General features: G+C 39.9%; 1 protein-coding gene across 7 annotated transcripts in view; it reads left to right on the top strand.

Moving 5' to 3' along the window:
- Window positions 1-20,848, top strand: part of IGBP1 (immunoglobulin binding protein 1) — a 146,126-nt gene that overhangs the window by 46,533 nt on the left and 78,745 nt on the right. For 2 of the 7 annotated variants that reach the window (XM_077145004.1, XM_077145002.1), the window contains exons 1-2: window positions 10,680-11,367; window positions 11,748-12,041. In XM_077145004.1, the coding sequence (XP_077001119.1) occupies window positions 11,177-11,367; window positions 11,748-12,041 (485 nt within the window). In that variant the 5' untranslated portion in view covers window positions 10,680-11,176. The other 5 variants (XM_077145003.1, XM_077145006.1, XM_077145005.1 and 2 more) reach the window with 5 other exon arrangements.

The raw sequence follows: 20,848 nt of genomic DNA, 5'->3' as shown, positions 1-20,848 counted from the left end.
CAATTCCACAATTTTGGGTTTTTACTTCATATTCATTTGTTAAATCCTATCTTCTCTGTATAACTCCACCCAATTGACTTTTGAAAAAGGTGCAAAAGCAATTCAGTGGAAGGATAGTCTTTCCAACAAATGGTGTTAGAGCAATTAGATAAGCATAAGCCAAAAAATGAACCTCAACTTAAACCTCACACTTAATATGAAAATGAACTGAAAATCATGGACTTAAATGTAAAATTATAAAACTTTTAGAAGACAAAATAGTAGAAAATCTCTGGGGGTAGGCAGACTTCTTAGTCTTGACACCAAACGGACAAACCATAAAAGGAAAAAGTGATAAAATTGGACTTTATCAACATTAAAAACTTGCTCAGTGAAAATTACAGAGATGAAGATTTGTGGTGCCAGGGTTGAGGGATGAGGGGAGGGAGGTGGGTGGGAGTGGTTATAAAAGGACAACACATTTTGTTGTATTCTACTAATTTTATATCTGTCAGTACTACACTTTCTTAGCTAACCAACCTCTATTATAAGTTTTAAAATTGGGTAGACTGCAATACAGTCAATAAGAAGGAGGGGTAAGGGGTATGAGATGTATAGGGTTTTTCTCGTAATTTCTTTTTCTGGAGTAATACAAATATTCTAAAAATGTTCATGGTGATGAATACACAACTATGTGATGATATTGTGAACTATTGATTTTATACTTTGGATGGATTGTATTGTGTGAAGATATCACAATACAATTATGTAAAAAAAAAGGACAGCACAAGGAATCTTTGTGGCAGTTGAACAGTTGAACAGTTTTGTGTCTTGTACTGTGGTGGTGAGTACATGATTCTCCACTTGTGATAAAATTGCATAGAACTATACAAATGAGTGCAGGCAAAACTGGTGAAATCCGAATAAGCTGTGCAGAGTGTACCAGTGCGAATTAATTAGTTTTGTCATTGTGCTGTAGTTATGCAAGATACCAACATTGACGCAGGTGGGATGAATGGTGCCCCAGACTTCCCTGCAACTTCCTGTGAATTATTTCAAAATAAAAATTTAAAAAGAAAACAAAACACCCTAGAAGAAATGATGAGTTATTTTAAACAATAAACTTAGGGTGTTAGATCACAAATACTTGGTTGGTTAAAAAAAAAAAAAACCTTATGGGATTTACTAGCATTTGTAATTTATAATCTGTTCCTCACTGAGAAGATCAGAACTGTTTATAATCTGGCATTAACAAGGAGATATTCAGGATGACTCAGTCTGATACTCTTATTCTATAGTTGGAGAAAATGAGGCTACTTGTCTCAGGTCATACAACAAAGGATAATGGGTAGAAATAAAATCCTCTTGGTTTCCATTTTCAGTGAAGGTGATATGAAGCTGAGGGTGGGGGTAGAACGAGGTCAAGTGCCTTCACCTTTGCAAGTCTCTCTTCCATCAACTCTGTAAAATGGCCGATTATGAGTTTTACTATGTGTTCTAGTTTGAAAGTTGCTGGAATGCGATATACCAGAAACGGAACAGCTTTTACAAAGGGGTATTTAATAAGTTGCAAATTTACAGCTCTAAGGCTGTGAAAATGTCCGAATTAAAGGAATGTTATAGAAATGTCCAATCTAAGGCATCCAGGGAAAGATACCTTGGTTCAAGAAGGCAGATGACTTTCAGGGTTTCTCTCTCAACTGGAAAGGCATATGGTGAATATGGCAACTTGTGCAAGCTTTCTCTCCAGGCTTCTTGTTTCATGAAGCTTCCCCGGGGGTGTTTTCCTTCTTCATCTTCAAAGGTCTCTGGCTGCAGTGGGCTCTGTAGCTTTTTCCAAGATTGTTCCCTCTTAAAGGGGTCCTATAAGCAACTCCACCTTGAATGGGTTGAGACACATCTCCATGGAAACCATCTAATGAAAAGTTACCACCCATAATTGGGTGGGTCCATCTCCATGAAAACTATTAGAAAGGTCCCACTCAGCAATATTGAATGAGGATTAAAGGACATAGCTTTTCTGGGGTACACAATTGATTCAAACTAGCACACTATATAAAGTACCTAACCAGAGCCTGGTACATAATTAGTGCTCTATAAACTGTAGTTTTGTTTTTTTTTTTTATCTCCTTTGTTGAGAGAGGAGCTGCCAGGCCTTCAGCATTGGAAGGGACAGAAACTCACTGCAAACATAGTGGGGAGTCACCCTGGCCTTCCAGCCCTACCTGAGTTCCTAGACCTCTAGAAGAGATTGATCTTGGTGATATCCTGCGGGTGTGGCTGAGGGTCACCAAAGAAGTGACTAGGGGAGGGAGGGCAAGGCAGTCTCTTTCTATGGTGACAGCCATGAGACTTGGAAGGGAGCTAGGCATTCTTTTTCTGGAGATGGGGAAGGGGCTCACTGAGACTCACCTTGGGGTGGGGGCAGGGCGGTTGGAAAAATGAAGCAGCTCATCTCCATGGCAACAGGTGGGGGAAGAGTGGTGTCACCCAGGAAACAGCTGGGTGAAGCTTTCTGTTGGATGCAAGAAAACCATTAGAGGTTTACTTAGTTAGACCTATTTAAATTTAAAAAATGCTCCTCTATGTACCCATCATCTCTCAAATCACTAGAATGCCTCTACCCTTTGGGAAAGGCTAGACCAGCGTATCTACTATAATCTCTCTCAGAGGTATTGTGGGGAACAGTTGAGACATTCATTGCTCATCTAATTTCTTTGGAAATAAGTGCTATACAAATGGGGGTGGGCATACAGTAGCCCCTCCTTGCCTTTAAAGATCCAAGAGGCCAGGGATTAGTCTGTCTCATTCACTGCAATGCCTGGAACAGTGTCTTGCACTTGGCAGGCAGTCAGTAAATATATCTTGAATGAATGAATCACCTACCTATTGTTGCCTCCAACTGTAAGCTCCAATAATACTGAAATATTTCAAGTTCCTTGCACCTGTTATCACCATTCAAGATATCACCACAATATCTTGAAATGATTTGTCTCCTTTGCAGGGCTGTTAGAACTCAGGGTCAAAGACTATGCATATTTATAGCCCAGTAGCTAGCCCATTGTCTGGCAGATAATAGGGCCTCCACAAATACTGAATCGAACTAAATGCCTCCCTCTTGCTTATAGTACCTCCAGTCTACACTCTTGGCTGACTATGCACCCACCATAATATGGGCTGGCCTACTGAGTCAATTTTACTCCCTTTTGTTTCCTAGCCCAAATCTATTCCTGTTCATTTCCTCTTCTGACTGTCACTAGGTCTGTAATCCCAGAACTCCTTCTGTAGAATAGTATAGAGGTTAAGAGCATGGACTCTGGAATCAGGTCTGGATTCAATGGAGTTGGGCTTAATTCTCAGCTTAAGGTAACAATATTAGGCAAGTTAACATCACTGAAGAAAAAGTTTACTCACCTCTAAAACAGGCATAACTACCAATTTTTTCCTATGGAGGTTGTGAGGATTAGTTGAGAAGATGCACGTAATGTACTTAGCATAGTCACATGGTAGGAAGTGAGCACTCAGAGTGTGTTAGTTAGATTCAGTTGTCAACTTGGCCAGGTGAGCATACCTATTTCTGTTGCTGCAGACACAAACCAATGGTACGTGAATCTCATCTATTGCTAATTACATCTGCAGTCGGCTAGGAGGCGTGTCTGCTGCAATGAGTGACGTTTGACTTAATTGGCTGGTGCTTAAATGAGAGAACGCAATGTAGCACAGCCTAGCAGCTCGGCATTCCTCATCTCAGCACTTGCAGCTCAGCCCAGGCCTTTGGAAATGCAGAAAGAAGTAACCCTGGGGAAAGTTGTCAGAACCCAGGGGCCTGGAGAGAAGACCAGCAGAGACCATCTTGTGCCTTCCACGTAAGAAAGAACCTCAGTGGAAAGTTAGCTGCCTTTCCTCTGAAGAACCAACAAAATAAATCCCCTTTTATTAAAAGCCAGTCCGTCTCTGGTGTGTTGCATTCCGGCACCTAGCAAACCAGAACACAGAGGTTAAGCATTATGCTTATGCAATCGTATTCATTCACCATCCAGTCCTTACCTAACAGATTTGAGGTGCTGCTCTGTGGTAAACAAAGATGAATAGACATTCTCCCTGGGTCAAGGAGCTCTCAGTCTAGTGAAGGGCAGGTATGTAACTAGGTTAAACTTAAATGTTTGGAAATGGGTAAAGGTGATAGTAGTATGTTATTGTGAGAATGATTAACAGTACTGAATGGTGTGTGAGTGCAGTGGAAAGGGGAAGTTTAGAGTCTTGTATGTCAACAGAAGGAAAGTTTGAGGTTAAAACATGGGAATGTGTATAACACAGGAATCTTATGGTAGACAATGTCTGTGATTAATTGCACAAATATAGTTCTTTCATAAACCAGAACAAATGTATACCACTATTACAAAGAGTTAATAGAGTTGTATATGGAAAAAATAGTACCTATGGAAACTATGGACTATAGTTAACAGTAATATTTTAATATGTTTTCATTAAAAGTAACAAATGTACTACAGTAATACCATTGGTCAATAATGGGGCAGTAAAGGGGGGATGGATAAGGGGTATAGGAGGATTTGGTTATCTTTTTTCACTTCTATTTCTTTTCTGGAGTAATGAAAATGTTCTAAAATTGATCATGGGGACGTATGCACAGCTATGTGAGGATACTATGAACCTGAGATTGTATACTTTGGGTATGGTTTGTATGGTGTGTGTGAATATATCTCAATAAGCTTGTATTTAAAATAATAAAAATAAACAAAGAGCCAGAAAGCAAAGAAGCCTATCAAAGTATAAGCTCCCAAAGTTGGCAGAAAAAATGTGAAGGATTTGGACTTCACTGTGGAATTGGAGATTCAGGCAATCTTATCTAATCTTAGCAGGCAACCTGATTATATATGTCAACTCCTGCCTACTCTTTCCAAGGTTTACCTCATCTTGCCAAGCTGTAAGTAGTTCAGGGAATATAAATTTCAGGAATGCCCTTATCTATCACTGTTCACCACTCCTAGCAATTGGATTAAAGAAATTAATCAAAATTTTAAAAAAGACAGGTGTGGATACAGATAACCATAGTATAGTATTGTCATAGCGTCAAATAAAAACAAATCTGAACTTGGTAAGGACAGACTTTATTCAAAAGGATTATTGTAAGGGGGGAAGGAACTATTGCAGTAGAGGGAGGGGGCTATCAGAATAGACAGAACACTGTGACCATAAGGTCTGCAAGCATCTCTAGAGTTAGGCAAAAGGGGTTTTTCTTTTATAGACAGGAAAGAACCAGGTGTAGGGAAGTGGGGTGAAAGGTTGGCACAGTCAGACAGTAGATCTGAGAATATTATACTAAAGCAGCCTATTTTATGGGAGGCACCCTTAAAGTTCAGGGATCTGAACGTAAGAGAGAAGCTTAACCAAAGTTTGGTTGAAAAGCATTTTGTTCCCATTGATCGGTGGGGACAAGGAGATTGGCTAATCATTTATGAGGCAAATGGGAACTTGGATCTGTGTCTGACCTTGTCATAGGTAAACCTGGGTTGGGGGTGGGGTGGGGAGTGCATCCTTGAGTCTTATCTAAATCATATGGGGAAAGGTGGTTCTTTACAGTAAACCAATTTCCAGAATATGAAGGATGGGGGAGATTTCTTAACCTTCACTGTTTTCCAGAATTAAAGGGCTTAGTAAAATTTAACATTGTCAAAAGAGAGATGAAATAAGTGTCATAAGAGCTATAAGAGCTATAAGAGCTACGGAGGAAGTGATCCTTGTTCATGAGTAATGAACAGAAATTTTCCAGGCAGACAAGGGACAAAAGGGCATCCCAGGCAGAAGTTATGATCTATGTAAATGCATGAAGGCCTAAGAGAACCTGATACGTTTGGAGAACATAGGAGGGTTCCCTAAAGGTGGAGCTTAGGATTCATACATAAACAGAATGAAAAGGATGTCAGGAGGCAAGTAAGAAAAGACCTTCTCACTCACATTTTGGAGTTTGACTTTTAACAGAATGTCCCTCAGTACCAAAGTTATTTCCTCCATTCTTCTAACACCTTGCACAAACCTTCATTATAATACTTATCGAATTGCAATTTGATTATTTGTTTACCTGTCTCTTGTGTTGAACTATAGGTCCTTTAAGGGCTCAAATTCTGCATCTTGTTCTTAGTAGAATTCCCTGTGCCTGGCACAGGAAAGAGGGAAGGAAGGGACTTCTTGAAGATCACACAGCTATTTAGTAGCAGATGTAAGGGCACCAAGCAGTATGTTGCAGTGCTTTATCATATTCCTCAAAGTTGGATATAGAAGTAGGAATTGAAATCTCACTGAATGCAATCATCATTGCATTAGAGTTTTCCTTTCATGTCTTAATGAAGTTTCAGGCAAATTCATATACCAAAAATACTTGGTGAAGGTAGTTTGAACCCCAGGAATTAAGTAATCATTCAAAAAATAATTTTTGGCTTTCCACTATACACTATTGGATCTCACCTAGTGCTTTGACAGCAGTTACAGGTATGAATATCAGTAGATTATAGCCCACTCAAAACAAACATTAGTGGATCCTCTAACACAGGCCAAAGAAGATCTAAAGTGCCAAGCACATCAGTTCAGCAGGAAAATGTCTAAGATCTACTTTAACAGTTCTTTGATGAATCACACATTTATTTTTAGCGAAGATAAGAAATTGGTGTTAAGATTTAAACATAACAAATGGACATCCATCATCCATCATCTCTATCAGGGAGGTATGCATAGATTACTTAAAATGCTTTCTACTATTTTCCTGGACTATTTCTCTCCCATTCCAACTCACCTCTATACAGTTTCCCAGTGAATCTCCTTATCTGTGTAACCTCAGCTGTCTAATCCTAGATGTCTGTGCTGTCTAACTTCTCAGGTTCCCTCATTTGCAGAATGATGGGTTGTGCTAGATCAGCGCCATTTATACTCTGTTACTTAGAGCCCTCACGTTTCTCAGAGGGGCCCCAGGTGCTACTGAGCAGGTTGGGGAGAGGACAGACGGGGGCTGAGGTCGCAGGATTCTGCGTACACTTCAAACATAGCAGCTCTACTTTTATCCCCTTTAGAAGTTATAGTCCTGCCTAAACTTTGGTTTCGAGAAAAGAATTCTGCTACTAAAAAGTTTAAGTATTATTGTATTTTAATGATTTCTTAGGGCCCTTCTTGTTCCCCCAAACAAGGATTTTTAAAAGTCTCCTATGTACAACAGAAGTTTAATGAGATAAAGTATTTGTTTACACACAGAAACACAGTAAGCGGCTAGTTTTACATATCACTTTTTTCTAACCAGTTTTTTTTTTAATCTTGGTATGTGCTGGTTTGAAATGATGTATGTACCCTAGAAAAGCCATGTTTTAATCCTAATCCCTTTTTGTAAAGGCAGCCGTTTCTTTTAATCCCTATTCATTCAGTATTGTATGTTTGAAACTGTAATTAGATCATCTCCCTGGAGATGTGGTCTAATCAAGAGTGGTTGTTAAACTGGATTAAGTGGAGGCGTGTCTCCACTCATTTGGGTGGGTCTTGATTACTTTTACTGGAATCCTATGAAAGAGGAAACATTTTGGAGAATGTGAGAGATTCTGAGAGAGCAAAGAATGACATAGCCACAAGAAGCAGAGAGTCTACCAGCCAGCAACCTTTGGAGATGAAGAAGGAAAATGCCTCCCAGGGAGCTTCATGAAACAGGAAGCCAGGAGAGAAAGCTAGCAGATGATGCCATGTTCGCCATGTGCCTTTCCAAATGAGAGAGAAACCCTGACTGTATTCACCATGTACCTTCTCACTTGAGAAGAAACCCTGAACTTCATCGGCCTTCTTGAACCAAGGTATCTTTCCCTGGATGCCTTTGATTGGACATTTCTATAGACTTGTTTTAATTGGGACATTTTCTCGGCCTTAAGAACTGTAAACTAGCAACTTTTTAAACTTCCCTTTTTAAAAGCCAATTCTGTTTCTGGTATATTGCATTCCAGCAGCTAGCAAACTATAACATGGTATTATCTCAAAATAAGATGCAGTATAGTACTTAAAACAACAATCCTAGTATGTAATATGTACTCTGAAAGTAATTGACTACTCCCATAGATTGTCAGTTTTAAAGCCATAGAAAATGGCTTACAAAGTTCAGAACCAAACTCAAATTTGCCTTACTTTTTTCCTCTAGGTGATAGGAAAGATATGTCTAATTCCAAGCAAATGCTTGGATATGTCTAATTCCAAGCAAAATGTTTTAGTTTGTTAAGCTGCTGGAATGCAATATACCATAATTGGGATGGCTTTTTAAAAGGGAATTTACTAAGTTACAAGCTTACAGTTCTAAGGCCATGAAAATGTCCAAATTAAGGCTCCAACCAGAGGTTACCTTCACTCAGGAAAAACTGATGCTGTCCACAACCCGTCTGCTAGCTCTCTCTCAGTTTCTTCAATGGCTTTCCCTGGGAGCATTTTCCTTTATCTCCAAAGGTCTCTGGTGTGTGGGTATTGTTTGCACTTGAGCTGTTTCCAAAATGATTCCCTCTTAAAGGGCTCCAGTAAGCAACCCCACCTTGAATGGGTGGAGAAACATCTCCATGGAAACCATCTAATCAAGTGTTACCACCCACAATTGGGTGGGTCACATCTGCATGGAAACAATAAAAAAGATCCCACCCAGCAATACTGAATGAGGATTAAAATGCATGGCTTTGTGAAAACCTTGTGTCTGATGCTCCTTTTATCTACCTTGTCAACAAACAAGTAGGACATATGGAATAAAAATAAATAGTAGAGGGAACAAATGTCAAAATAAATTTAGTTTGAAATGCTAGCGATCAGTGAAAAGGAGGGGTAAGGGGTATGGTATGATAATTTTTTTTTCTGTTTTCGTTTTATTTCTTTTTCTGTTGTCTTTTCATTTTTTTCTGAATTGATGCAAATGTTCTAAGAAATGATCATGATGATGAGCATGCAACTATGTGATGATAATTGTGAATTACTGGTTATATATGTAGAACGGAATGATCAAAATAGGAATGTTTGCATTTATTTGGGTTTTTTGTATTAAAAAAAGAGAAAAAGAAAAAATCTGCCTTGTGGGTAGTAAATGCAAAAAAAAATGCATGGCTTTTTCTAGGGTACATGACAGTTTCAAACTGGCACAGCAAGGAACAAATTTCTTTAATCTCATAATTATTCAGCTTCCAGGTATCCTCCCTAAATCCTATCATTCTTCTTCATATTCCTGGCCATGGACCACCAGAAAGTTCAGTTTACTAGGGTCAGTAGAGCTGCCAGACAAATCAAATAGTTAATTTGCAGGACCCTCACTTCCTCCTTAGCTTCTAGGGGAAAGGTTGCAAGGGGAGATCTATTAGAACTACCTGTACCGATGCTTTTTCAACCTAAACTTATGCCCCACTCTCCTTCTTCTGCTTGAAAAGAACTCTCCTAGCTGGGGGCTTCATTTGGTCCCACATAAAAGCCTTTTCTACCTTTTAAAATTGTACTCAATCCAAAATTGGTGAAATAGAAACAATTGAACTCAGAAGACACTGGCTTAATCACAAACTGGTTGGACAAATCTATCACAAACAGGTCTCCGTTTTTGCCTCTAATTTTTGAGGTTCTCTTCCAGTCTTGAATTGACAGCATGCCATGTCTAAGAAACCTCCCATACTACTACCAACATAGAATGACTTCTTCTTTCCTTGACTTCCTATAGCTGGTAGAGTACAACAGTATATAACCTAATTATAAGCTGTCCTCCATTGCCTTTGGTTGTTTCTTATATGGATTTTTTCTTCTCAACGGTATTTATCTTAAAATAAATACAAGTTTGTTTTGGGGGTCAGGCCACGTGCCTTCCACTTAACTTAAATCTCCTAGGACAACTCTTGGTATATATTTATGTTGATTTCTTTAAAGCAGTGATGATTTCTCTTTCAAAGACCTGGGAATTTTATTGTACACCAGTGCTGTCCAGTATGAACCACAAATGTGCATTATATAGGAAATTTTAGATTTTCTAGTAGATACATTAAAAAGTAAAAAAGCAGGTGAATTCAATTTCAATAATAACTTAGTATATCTGAAACTTATTTCAATGTGGTCAATATAAAAATTAGAGATAGTTTGCATTCTTTTTTTCATAAAACTTTTAAATCCCTTGTGTATTTTACACTAACAGCACATCTCAATTCAAAATAGTCACATTCAAGTGCTCAATAGCTGTACTGAACAGCGCAGTTCTGCATAATTTGTTTGCTTTCCAAACTGATTATTTCTCTAATTATATAATGCAGTGGAGCACTTAGTAAGTATCAGGCATTGGGTTAGCTAACGGATACAAAGAGGAATAAAGTTCATTCTGGTAAGGGAGACAAATTTGCAAATCACCAGCTCTAATACTGTGTAGTAGGTGTTTTGACAGGCATGCAGAGGAAATCCGAACTTGGCAGTGGTGGGGGCTGGGGCGGGGATAGTGGTCAAGGAAGGTTTAACAGAGAACATACCATTTGACTTGGACACCAGGTGGCCTGCTGGGGGTGTCCGGAGATGCAGGTTACCAAATTATTTGGACCAAGGAGAGAGGCTCCACGGGGCACTAGCTTGAAAAGACGTAGGAGCGTGTGTGCGGCGAAGTTAGGTGGTGAGCAGGGGAAGAGGGCGGGCGGGGATTGGCTGTGAGGAACCCCGAGCTACGTCTGCTGGGTAGACGAACGCCTTAATGGGGCGCTACTTCCACTAACCCGCTCACCCGGAGACTGAGTCCCTGGCTAGCGGGACTTCTCCAAACTGCGGACGGTCTGGACAGGTAAGGCGAGTGCCTGGTGGGCTCCTAAAGCGCTCGCTCGCTCCTTTTTCAACCTTGCCACAGGCAGACCTCAGATCCCACCGGACTTCCAAGCCCACAGCCAGCGAAGAGGAACACATCAAAAAACAGCGCCTAGGGTTTTACTTGTTTGTGTTTTACAAATGCCTGCGACTTGTGAAAGGCTGCCTGGTAAGGTGAGTTTATGGAAACGGTTGCCAGGGTCGGCAATCAGCTGCTTCCGGAAGTCCTTGGACGCTTTGGTATCAATGAGGCGACTGGACCAATGCGACACCCCTTCCGGTTTCGTTCCGTCTCTCCGTGTTCTCCTTTTCCAAGGTTGCCTTTGACGCCGGAAGTGAGGTTTTCCGGGTTCCTCCCTTCCCCAAGATGGCAGCAGCAGAGGATGAGTTACTGCTGCCGCGGCTCCCAGAGCTATTCGAAACCAGCAAGCAGCTTCTGGAGGAAGTGGAAGTAACTACTGAACCCACTGGTTCCCGGATAGTACAGGATAAGGTGTTCAAGGGTCTGAATCTCCTTGAGAAGGCTGCCGAAATGATATCGCAGCTGGACTTGTTCAGGTATGGGGGAAGAGGGTAGTAACAGCTGAGAACGAAGGTAACAATGGTTACCAAGGAGCCATTGAGCCTTGGTGGAGGAGGCCTTTGAGACTAGGCACCTTTCATCCTTCTCTCTCATTCCGGTTTTTGGTACATTGTTTACATTTTCCACCTCTCTTCCAGGATGGTTAATATCCTTCGACTCTGCTCCCTAGTGTCGGGCTGACTGTGGGCATTGGGTGTGAGTGTCAGCCACTTTCTTTAACAGAGAAACAGACTGTTGTTCTCTTTGCCTCATCCCTTTCCCCCATTCCTACCCCAGCCCTCCCTTCACCCAGGAAGCAAAAGTCATAGTTTGAATGCCCACTTAGGCTTCACGGCCTCCTCTTTGCGCTTTCCAGCCGAAATGAAGACCTTGAAGAGATTGCTTCCACCGACCTGAAGTACCTGATGGTGCCAGCATTTCAAGGAGCTCTCACCATGAAACAAGTCAACACCGCCAAGCGTCTAGATCATTTGCAGCAGGCTCGAGAACACTTTCTAAACTACTTAACTCAGTGTCATTACTATCATGTGGCAGAATTTGAGCTGCCCCAAATCAAGAACGATACTGCTGAAAATAACCATGCAAGCTCCTCCATGGCCTATCCTAACCTTGTTGCTATGGCATCTCAAAGACAGGCTAAGATACAGAGGTAGGTCAGTAAATATAATTCCAGGGCTGCCCCATGGCAGTGCCATTGAGGGAGGGTGTGCAGGTCTTTTCGGGAAACAGAATGGTGTATGCCACTCTCTTGGTTCTTTCTGAGTCTAGGTCTTGGTGCGAGCAAACTTTCCTAACTTTTTCAAGAAGCCTCTGCTTTTGTTGAGGGCATCATACATAGCTGTCGGATCCCTACTACCGTATGATTGCTAACACAGCAGCAACGTAGTTTAGCCAAGTGTATCCCAACCTTTTCCACGCCACAGTATGATAATTTTCACATGGTACAGTGGGGTTACTATCACTGAAGAGCACAATAACTTGCAGCTGTAATCCATTTATCATCTGTTGATTGAGACCCTCTGGTCTAATAGAGCACTGGAACAGGTGTGTAGTGTCCTGAATTGATCTTAGTCCTGCCACAGCTTTATTTTGTGTCCTTGAACAAGTTACTTAGTCTCTTTAGTTTTAAAACATTTATTGTTTACAGTGTGTAAGAACTGTACCAGGCACTAGGGATACAAACTGTACAGATATTTGAATATAAGCGTGTGAGTATAAGTGTTAGTTTGAGTACGGTGGCCTGTGCCTTGGAGGAGCATGTAGACTGGTAAGGAAAACAAGCATAGAAAATGGTATAAAGTAATGTGATAGATGCACAAAATACTATGAAAGCAGATGGTGAGAAAAGGGAGAGGGGTCCCTGGAAGAGGTGGCTCCTGTGCTGAGTTTTTAAAGGATGAATAGTAGTATTATCCAGAGGATGAGGAGAGGAAGGCATTAGCCAGTAGAGGCAATGGCATTCATAAAATCACAGGGATGTTAAAGAGCACAGTACTTGGGGTGGGATGTGTGTGAGAGAAACAGCAACTATAAGCAGGTAGGTGATGCTAGAATATGGGGGAAGGGGTGATGCTGAAGAACATTGTAGGGTCTGGACCAAGGAGAGTTTGTGATGTAAGTGAAGGAGTATAACCTTATTGCTGAGAGCCTGAGAAGGGGTTAAATTCCAGCTCCACCATTTAATCACTGTGGTTTGGGGTAAGTTACTTAATTTCTCTTTGCCTCAATATTCCCATCTACAAATTGGGATAATAATAGGCCATTCCTCATGAAGTAGTTATGAAGATTAAAAGAGAAACACATATAAAGCACTTAGTACAGTTCCTCATCTATAGTGGGCACTCAAAGTCACCTCTTATTATATCTTTGTGGCTAAGAGATGTGTGGTGGAGTCAGGGACCTGGGTTTGAGTCCCAGCTTGATTAACTTTGGGTAAGTTATTTAATCTATCTGAACCTCAGGTTTCCTGATTTGTGAAATCTAAATAAGAATGGTGCCTGTCTTATAGGGTTAAAAGTAAATGAGATAAAAGCACAAGAAACACTTAGCACAGTGTCTGGCACAGAGTAAGTCTATAAATGTTAGTTATTATTATTATTAAGCCATGTTAAATAACTTGGGCTTTGGTTGATGATGGAGTACACTGAAGGGTTTTTTAAAGAGTAGCGTGGTCATATTTGCCTTTTAGCTAGCACACTCTGGCAACAATTAGGAAACGTGGTGAGGAGGAAGATTAGACCCCTTTCACAGAGGTGATGAAGGCTCAACTAGGGCAATGGCAATAGCATGGGGAAGATATATTTATTTAGGGAGATTGAATCTGCAGAAAACCTGTGATCGGTTGGTTGTGGGATGTGGGGTCGAAGGAAGGAGCAAGGAGTATGCCCAATGTTTCTGACTTAGGTCGTTGGCTGTTCATTTACTGAGATGGGAAATAGAGGAGATGAGAGGGCAGATCAGAGGATGGGGGTGAGAATGAATTCAGTATTGAGACATATTAACTTGAGGGTGACTAGGAGACATTCAAGTAGAGCAGACTGGTAACAGGAAGCTCAGAGGAGAGGCCTCATCTAGAGAGCTATAAATTTGATTCATTTATTCCACAAATATTTATTGAGCCCTCCCTGTGTGCCAGGCACCAGACACTGGAGAACCAGACAGAATCCATGCCCTCATGGAGCATTTATTATGGTGGAAGAGACAGACAGTAAACTAGTAAATAATAATGCAATTTTAGGTGGTAAGGGCTATGAGGAACAATGAATTGTGGTTAGGGGATAGAGAATGACAACGGATGATTTTCGAGGATATGAGATAGACTGATATGAATGAAATTCAGCCTCATATCCTCTGTAAGAAAGTGGAGGTAGCCCTTCGACATATAACAGGTGGTTTAAGGCATGAGTTTAGTATCCAGATGATAATATATGGGAAAAAAGACTATAAATGTCATAGATACAGCAGTGTAGAGAAAGATAAAGACATAATTATATCTGATTGTAGAGATGAGGAAAAAGTTTCAGAATGTGCTGGCATTTGAGATGGGCCATGAAGGATGGCTAGAAATAGTAATTACTGATTTTTCTGAGTGTAAAAGTAAGTCATTGTAGACATTTGGAAAACAAAAATATATGAAGAGATTGAAAGCAAGCCTTAATCCTAGACTCAGACATAATAACCTTTCTGATGTATTTCCTTCCAGATATATAGTTATTTTAGTGAATAAACTTGGAATAATACTATAAATGGAGGTTTCTATCCTATTTGTCTAACCTAATGTTATGTGTTGTGAGCATTTCCCCATGTCTTAATAAAATTTTTGAAACTGTGGTATTTAATGTTAACATAATATTCCATCCTATGGTTGTGCCATAGTTACTTAAACTAATGTATTATTGTCAAATACTGAAACTCTTTATGGTGTTTTGCTATTCCAAGTAATGTGATGAACAAAGAACTTTAATTACGTCTCATTGTTTCCTTAGGATAGAGTTTTAGAAAAACTTGTGACTGGGTGGAAGGGTTTGAATATTTTAAGGCTCTGTGAAGCACTATATATCAAAATCATAGTTTCTACAATAACAAAGTTGCATTCTGTCCCACTACACTCTCTGAAATGTTATTACTTAGAAAGTCCGTTTTGTAAACAAAAAAAGATACCTTGTTTTGATTTGCATTTTTTTGCCTAGCAAATTTGATCTTTGAAAGTTTGTTTAACATGCCCGACAGGTGAGATAATACTTTCTTTATGCTAAAGAGTGAGTGATACATCTAAGTGTCATGGCTTATCTGGCATAGGAACAGTCGGGAGGTTTTAATTTTCTGAAAAATAAACTTAAGTAAAACTTTCATATATAAGTCTTAGATAGAGCCCTGGGTTTTCTTTAGGGTTTTCAGGAATACTGTTGGTTGGGCTTGGCATACTGTGACAATTTGTAATATCTGGCTGAAGCTTGTATGAGAGAAACCTCCAGAATAACCTCTTGACTCTGAAACCTTAATTTGTTACATTTCTTTGCCCCCTTTTGTCAATCAGGCATTCTCAGTTCTAGGATACCAGGGCTAGACTCATCCCTGGGAGTCATGTCCCACATTCCACATAGCTAATTCTTTTATCCTTTAGGTCTCAGCTTCAGTGCATTCCACAGGCCTTTCCCGCGCTGTCTCCTTAAGTGGTTTATATCTGTCATTCTCTCTCTTAGCCTCGTGGTTATTTCTTTCATGGCATTTATTTCATTTGCAGTTATTTCATTTATCTGTCTTTCTGATTTTTCTGGCTCTCCCCTATTATAATGTGTGTTCCATGAGGGCAGGAGCCATTTTCCTCTTGTTCACTGTGGTGTGCCTAGCACAGGGCCTGACATATAGAAGATGCTCAAGAAATATTTATTGTTGTTAGTCAGGAGGAACTACAACAAGCAAAAGCTCAAAAGCAGGGTAGTTTGAGACATGTATAGGGAGAGAAAAATAGTCTGGTTTGACAGAAGCTAAGAGTAGTATGTATATTTAGGGTGTTGAAAAGGAAGAGGACCAGAGGCAGTAAGACGAATTAGCATGTTATGATAGTGCTACTACAGATAGGATGAAATGATAAAAGTGAAGCAAGTTTTATCTGACAGAAGTATTTTGCAAGAAGCATTTATATGATTTGAAAACAGATTGTTTAGCTCCTTATTTGCTTTCTGTAAGTCCCTCTTCATGACAACCTGCTGAGGCTGTCCTACACGAAATACCTAAATGTACGTCCTTCCCCTTTCAAAACCTGTTTCTTCACCTACGTTCTCTGCCTTCATTCCCATCTTTGAAGAATAAGAGTGAGCCCAGCTGATTAACTATGCTTCTATTCTTTTGAAAGAAATAGAGCAGTAACAAGTGAGAGCTGGGTAAGTAATAATACAAGTTGTGAATTTGCTGAATTTATGTCCTAAAGTGACAGCTGGAGAGCCATGTCATGGAAATATGCAACTAAAAACTTATGAGACAGTTTTGGAGCTAGTGCTAAGAATTTTGGACCCCTCTCCTTTGAGAATATGGATAAGTTTACCAAGGAAAACTATGTAGAGAGGGAAAAAGCCAAGTATAACCTTGGGGACAGCCCATTTTAAGAAATAAAAAAGAGAAAGGAAGGAGGAATCGGAAGTATGAAAAACAACAAGGTACAAATATAAGTACCTGGGAAAGAGAGAGCAAATGTCATGTTCTCTGTGAAGCTTTTCCCTACCTGTCCTCCCTCCCAGATACTCTACTACTCAGTTCATGTTACTTATCATGGCATAACTGTTTGTCTTTAGACTTGGAACTCCTCAAGGTCAGAGACCTTGACTAATTATATCCTCCATATCCTAATTGTATCATTGTGTCCTTGTTGCCTAATCCAGTAATTGAATCATTGTAGGTATTTGTCCATGTCTTTGGGATGGATAGTTGGAGGGAGAGGACATCAGAAACTTGTAAGCAATTTGGTGCAGCAGAAAATTACAGACTTTTAAGTCAGGCAGACCTGGGATGACCAGACCAATCTCTGCCACTTAAGATATCTAGACCCTCAGGGCCCCAGTCTCCTCATCAGCCAACAATATTTGCATTGTATTGACAAATACAAAACACTTTCACGTGTATTATTTCATTCGATCCTCTGTTGTTAAACTCCATAAAGTAGTTATTCTCTCCATTTTCAAGATAAGGAAATGGGCTCTGAGAATTTACTTGCCGAAAATTAGTAGGTACCCAGTCTACAATTTAAGTTCAGGTCTTTAAATTCCCAGTTTTCATGCTGTTTCCACTATAGCATAAGAACAGAAGAGTGGTAAATTGAAAATTAGAAACATGGGTTGAGGAAAGGTGTTTCTAGGATACGGGAAAGACACCATTAGAGTGAAGAATTATGGCTGCTAATCACAGGGAGGATGATTGTAGAGTGATAACTGGAAGACTGTGGGTGGAAACTGGCATGATAGTTAACAGTAAAAGTGGAATGGATTACCCTTGGTAAAAGCAGCATTAGCTCCTTAAAGACAAGAGTAAAGGAAGAAGGGCAAAGCTACAGCAATTTTAAACTGGAGAAGGAAATTGAATTCTATATTAACTAGTCATTTGGTGAGGGTGATGGGAGTCCACGAAAGATGAACAAAAGGATGGCTGAGCAAGAGTGACTGCTCAGCCAAAGTTTGATAACATGGATTTATAGTTGACCTATTTGGCACGAAGTTGTGATTTTTTTTTAACTTTCTTCAGCAGCTTGCTGAACAGGAAAAGGGAATTGTGAAAGTTACCCAGACTCCAAAGGGTCATAGGGTAGGAAATCTAGAGTGATAGGGAGTATTTCTATGTAATAGCTCAACATGGAATTAGAAAGCAGTAATGAAGGTTTATGACAGCAACTCTCAATATGTTCCTTGGAGTTCTGGGATTCTACCAGTGTATGGGTAGGGGGTGTGAGGAACCTTCATTGGATTTAACCGAGAAGGAAGTTATCTGGTTATTATTTATTAGGGTACCATATAAGCTTTCATTACAAGAAAGGGTTCTTTTCTTCTGCTAAGACAAAAAGGTTTATAAAAACACTGACCTAAAAGACTTGAGGAGTTAGAAGTCCCAAAGATGACAAAGCAAAATCAGTAGGGGCAAGAAATTAAGAAAACAGGAAGGACCAGTGTGCAGTTAAACTATATGCATGCTAAGAATGTGAAGAAAAGTGAAAGAACTTTATTCGAAAGAGCACTAGACTAACCCAGAATTTAACTTTGGTTATATACATCCCAAAGCCCTAGTGTTTTGTTTTTTTTTTCTATGACTTAGATATATCCAGGAAAGAAGGTAGAGGTAGGAGTGGGACTGAGGTTAAATGATACCAAGTAATATCTCTTAATAGTATTCATGAGCAAGGCATTGACTTTTGTATGTTTTATTCAGAAGGCTACCCATGATGTTGGTGTAACAGTCATTTGTAACGTTATATAAAATGCTTACTTGTCGGTTAAAAGGAGCAGAAGGGACTAAAAGTCTTTATAATAAAAGGTATTTCCAGAGCAGTGGTTCTTTGACTCCATGGGCCCCTTTGATAACTTGATTAAAAACTATGGAGTCTCTCCCCAGCAAAAGAGTGCATATATGTAAAGGTTTTTTTAGAATTTCAGGGTTTCAAAAACATCCCCCTGAAATCTATCCATGGATTTCATATTAAGAGCTCTGTGGGTGAATAGCTACAGAGAATCTGATTCTGGAGGTCTCTCAAGTTGGATTCTAGGCATAGATATTTTGAGAAACTTCTTTTGGTGATTTTGATGTGTACCACTGGTTAAGAACCACTGTCCTAGAGTGAATGTTGAGGAAGTTTGGGAATCTATATGGCTTAATTTTTCAAAGCCTAGACATTTTCTTCAGACAGTACTTGTATTTAGCTATTAGAAAATAATTTATGTTGCAGAGAAGTGGCTGGACTGTTGTGCACAAGGGATGGGAACAGTCTTTCAAAAAGATCCTTTGGAAGGTAGGTGCTCATGATTAGCCTCATGAGCTTATGTAAGCAGCATAGTCTCTTTGGCTTTGGAAATGCCTCTGGGGATAAGAAACATTTAGCAGACTGAGTTGGGAATGGAGTGGCTCACCTTAGCAGGGCTGATAAAACAGTTTCCCATTTGTTCCAAGCATCTGAGGAACTGTTTACTTCAACAACCCTACACCTGAGTCCTATAGGTCCTTCTGTTAGGGTGTCAGCCTGGAAATCTATTTTCTCATAGGTAAAGTCAAAGTTTATCCAGGACTCAATTTTTTGTCCTCTTCTCTGTACTTCCTGGGTAATGTTCTCTAGTCCCATTTCAAACCCTGACTTCTTCACTAAGCTAATTTGACATCAATCCTGGGTTCTAGCAGACATCTTAGAGTTAATTTTCATCATTGAACCTTTGATTCGTGAGTCCTTCTACTCCCACCACCCAGCAAGCCTGATTTTCTTCTAGTCTTCCTCCATCTTAGTAGATAGCAACTCCATTCTGACAGTTGCTCAGGCCAAGAATCTTGGACTCCTCTCTTTCCTTTGCACTGTTACAACTGATAATCAGCAGATACCTTCTGTTTTATATTTTTAGTATATCCATACCTCACCACCTCCATCACTACCTCCCTATTTCAAGTTACCATCTCCACCTGGGTTATGGCAATAGCCTCTTAATTGCTTTCCCTGCTTCCACTCTTGCCTCCCAACACCCAAAGTCTACACAACAGCCAGAGTGGCCCTTATTTTTTTTAGAAAGTCTCTTTATGTCACTCTGTTCTATTCATGTAAAATATCTATTCAGAAGCCTCCAGTGGCTTTCCCATCTGACACAAAATACCATTGTATTTGATATTTTGGGTATTGTGGCCTGCAACTTGTGGCCCTGGCTGTCTCTTCTGACCTCGTTTCTTATCATTCTTCTTTACTTCTTTACTGTCATTCTGTCATCCTTGCTATTTCTCAAACACATCAGGCCAGGCACTCTCCTACCCCAGGACCTTTGTATTTCCTTTTTTCCCCTTCTTCTTAAAAGTCTTCCAGATATCTGCACAGTGTGCTTCTTTATTTCCTTTAATTCTTCACTCAAATGTCATCACTTTATCCACTTTACCTTGTTTTTTAAAAAAATATTTTTATTGAGATATCTTCACATACATACAGTCCATCCAAAGTATACAGTCAGTTACTCACAATACCATCACATAGTCATGTATTCATCCTCAGGATGATTCATTCATCATCATGTATTCATCATCATCATCATCATTCATCATCAATAAAGCCAGGGTTTCAAATGGAACTAGAAACTTGCATTTACTCCACAAAAAGAAATTTAAAAAACGACTAATACAACCCATACCCCTTACCCCTCCCTCTCATTTACCACTAGTATGTCAGTCTACCCCAATTTTTTAACCCCTTATTACCCCCCATCATTTATTTATTTTTTGTCCTTATCTTTTTTACTCATCTGTCCATACCCTGGATAAAGGGAGCATGAGAAACAAGGTTTTCACAATTACACGGTCACATTGTAAAAGCTATATAGTTATACACTTGTCTTCAAGAATCAAGACTACTAGGATGCAGTTCAGCAGTTTCAGATACTTCCCTCTAGCCACTCCAATATACCATAAACTTAAAAGGGATATCTATAGTAATGCGTAAGGATAACCTCTTGACTCTGAACTCTCTCAGCCACTGAAACTTCATTTTGTCTCATTTCTCTCTTCCCCTTTTTGGTCAAGAAGACTTTCTCTGTTCCGTGATGCTGATTCCTGTCTCATCCTAGGGAGTCCTGTCTCATTTTACCAGGGAGATTTACACCCCTGGGAGTCATGTCCCACATAGCAGGGAGGGCAGTGAATTCACCTGCAGACTTGGCTTAAACAGAGGCCACATCTGAGCAACAAAAGAAGTTCTCTGGGGTGACTCTTAGGCATAATTATAAGTAGGCTTAG

The sequence above is a fragment of the Tamandua tetradactyla genome, chromosome X (genome assembly GCF_023851605.1).
Source record: "Tamandua tetradactyla isolate mTamTet1 chromosome X, mTamTet1.pri, whole genome shotgun sequence".
In the NCBI taxonomy this organism is placed as follows: Eukaryota; Metazoa; Chordata; class Mammalia; order Pilosa; family Myrmecophagidae; genus Tamandua; species Tamandua tetradactyla.
This window is presented reverse-complemented; position numbering and strand designations above follow the sequence as displayed.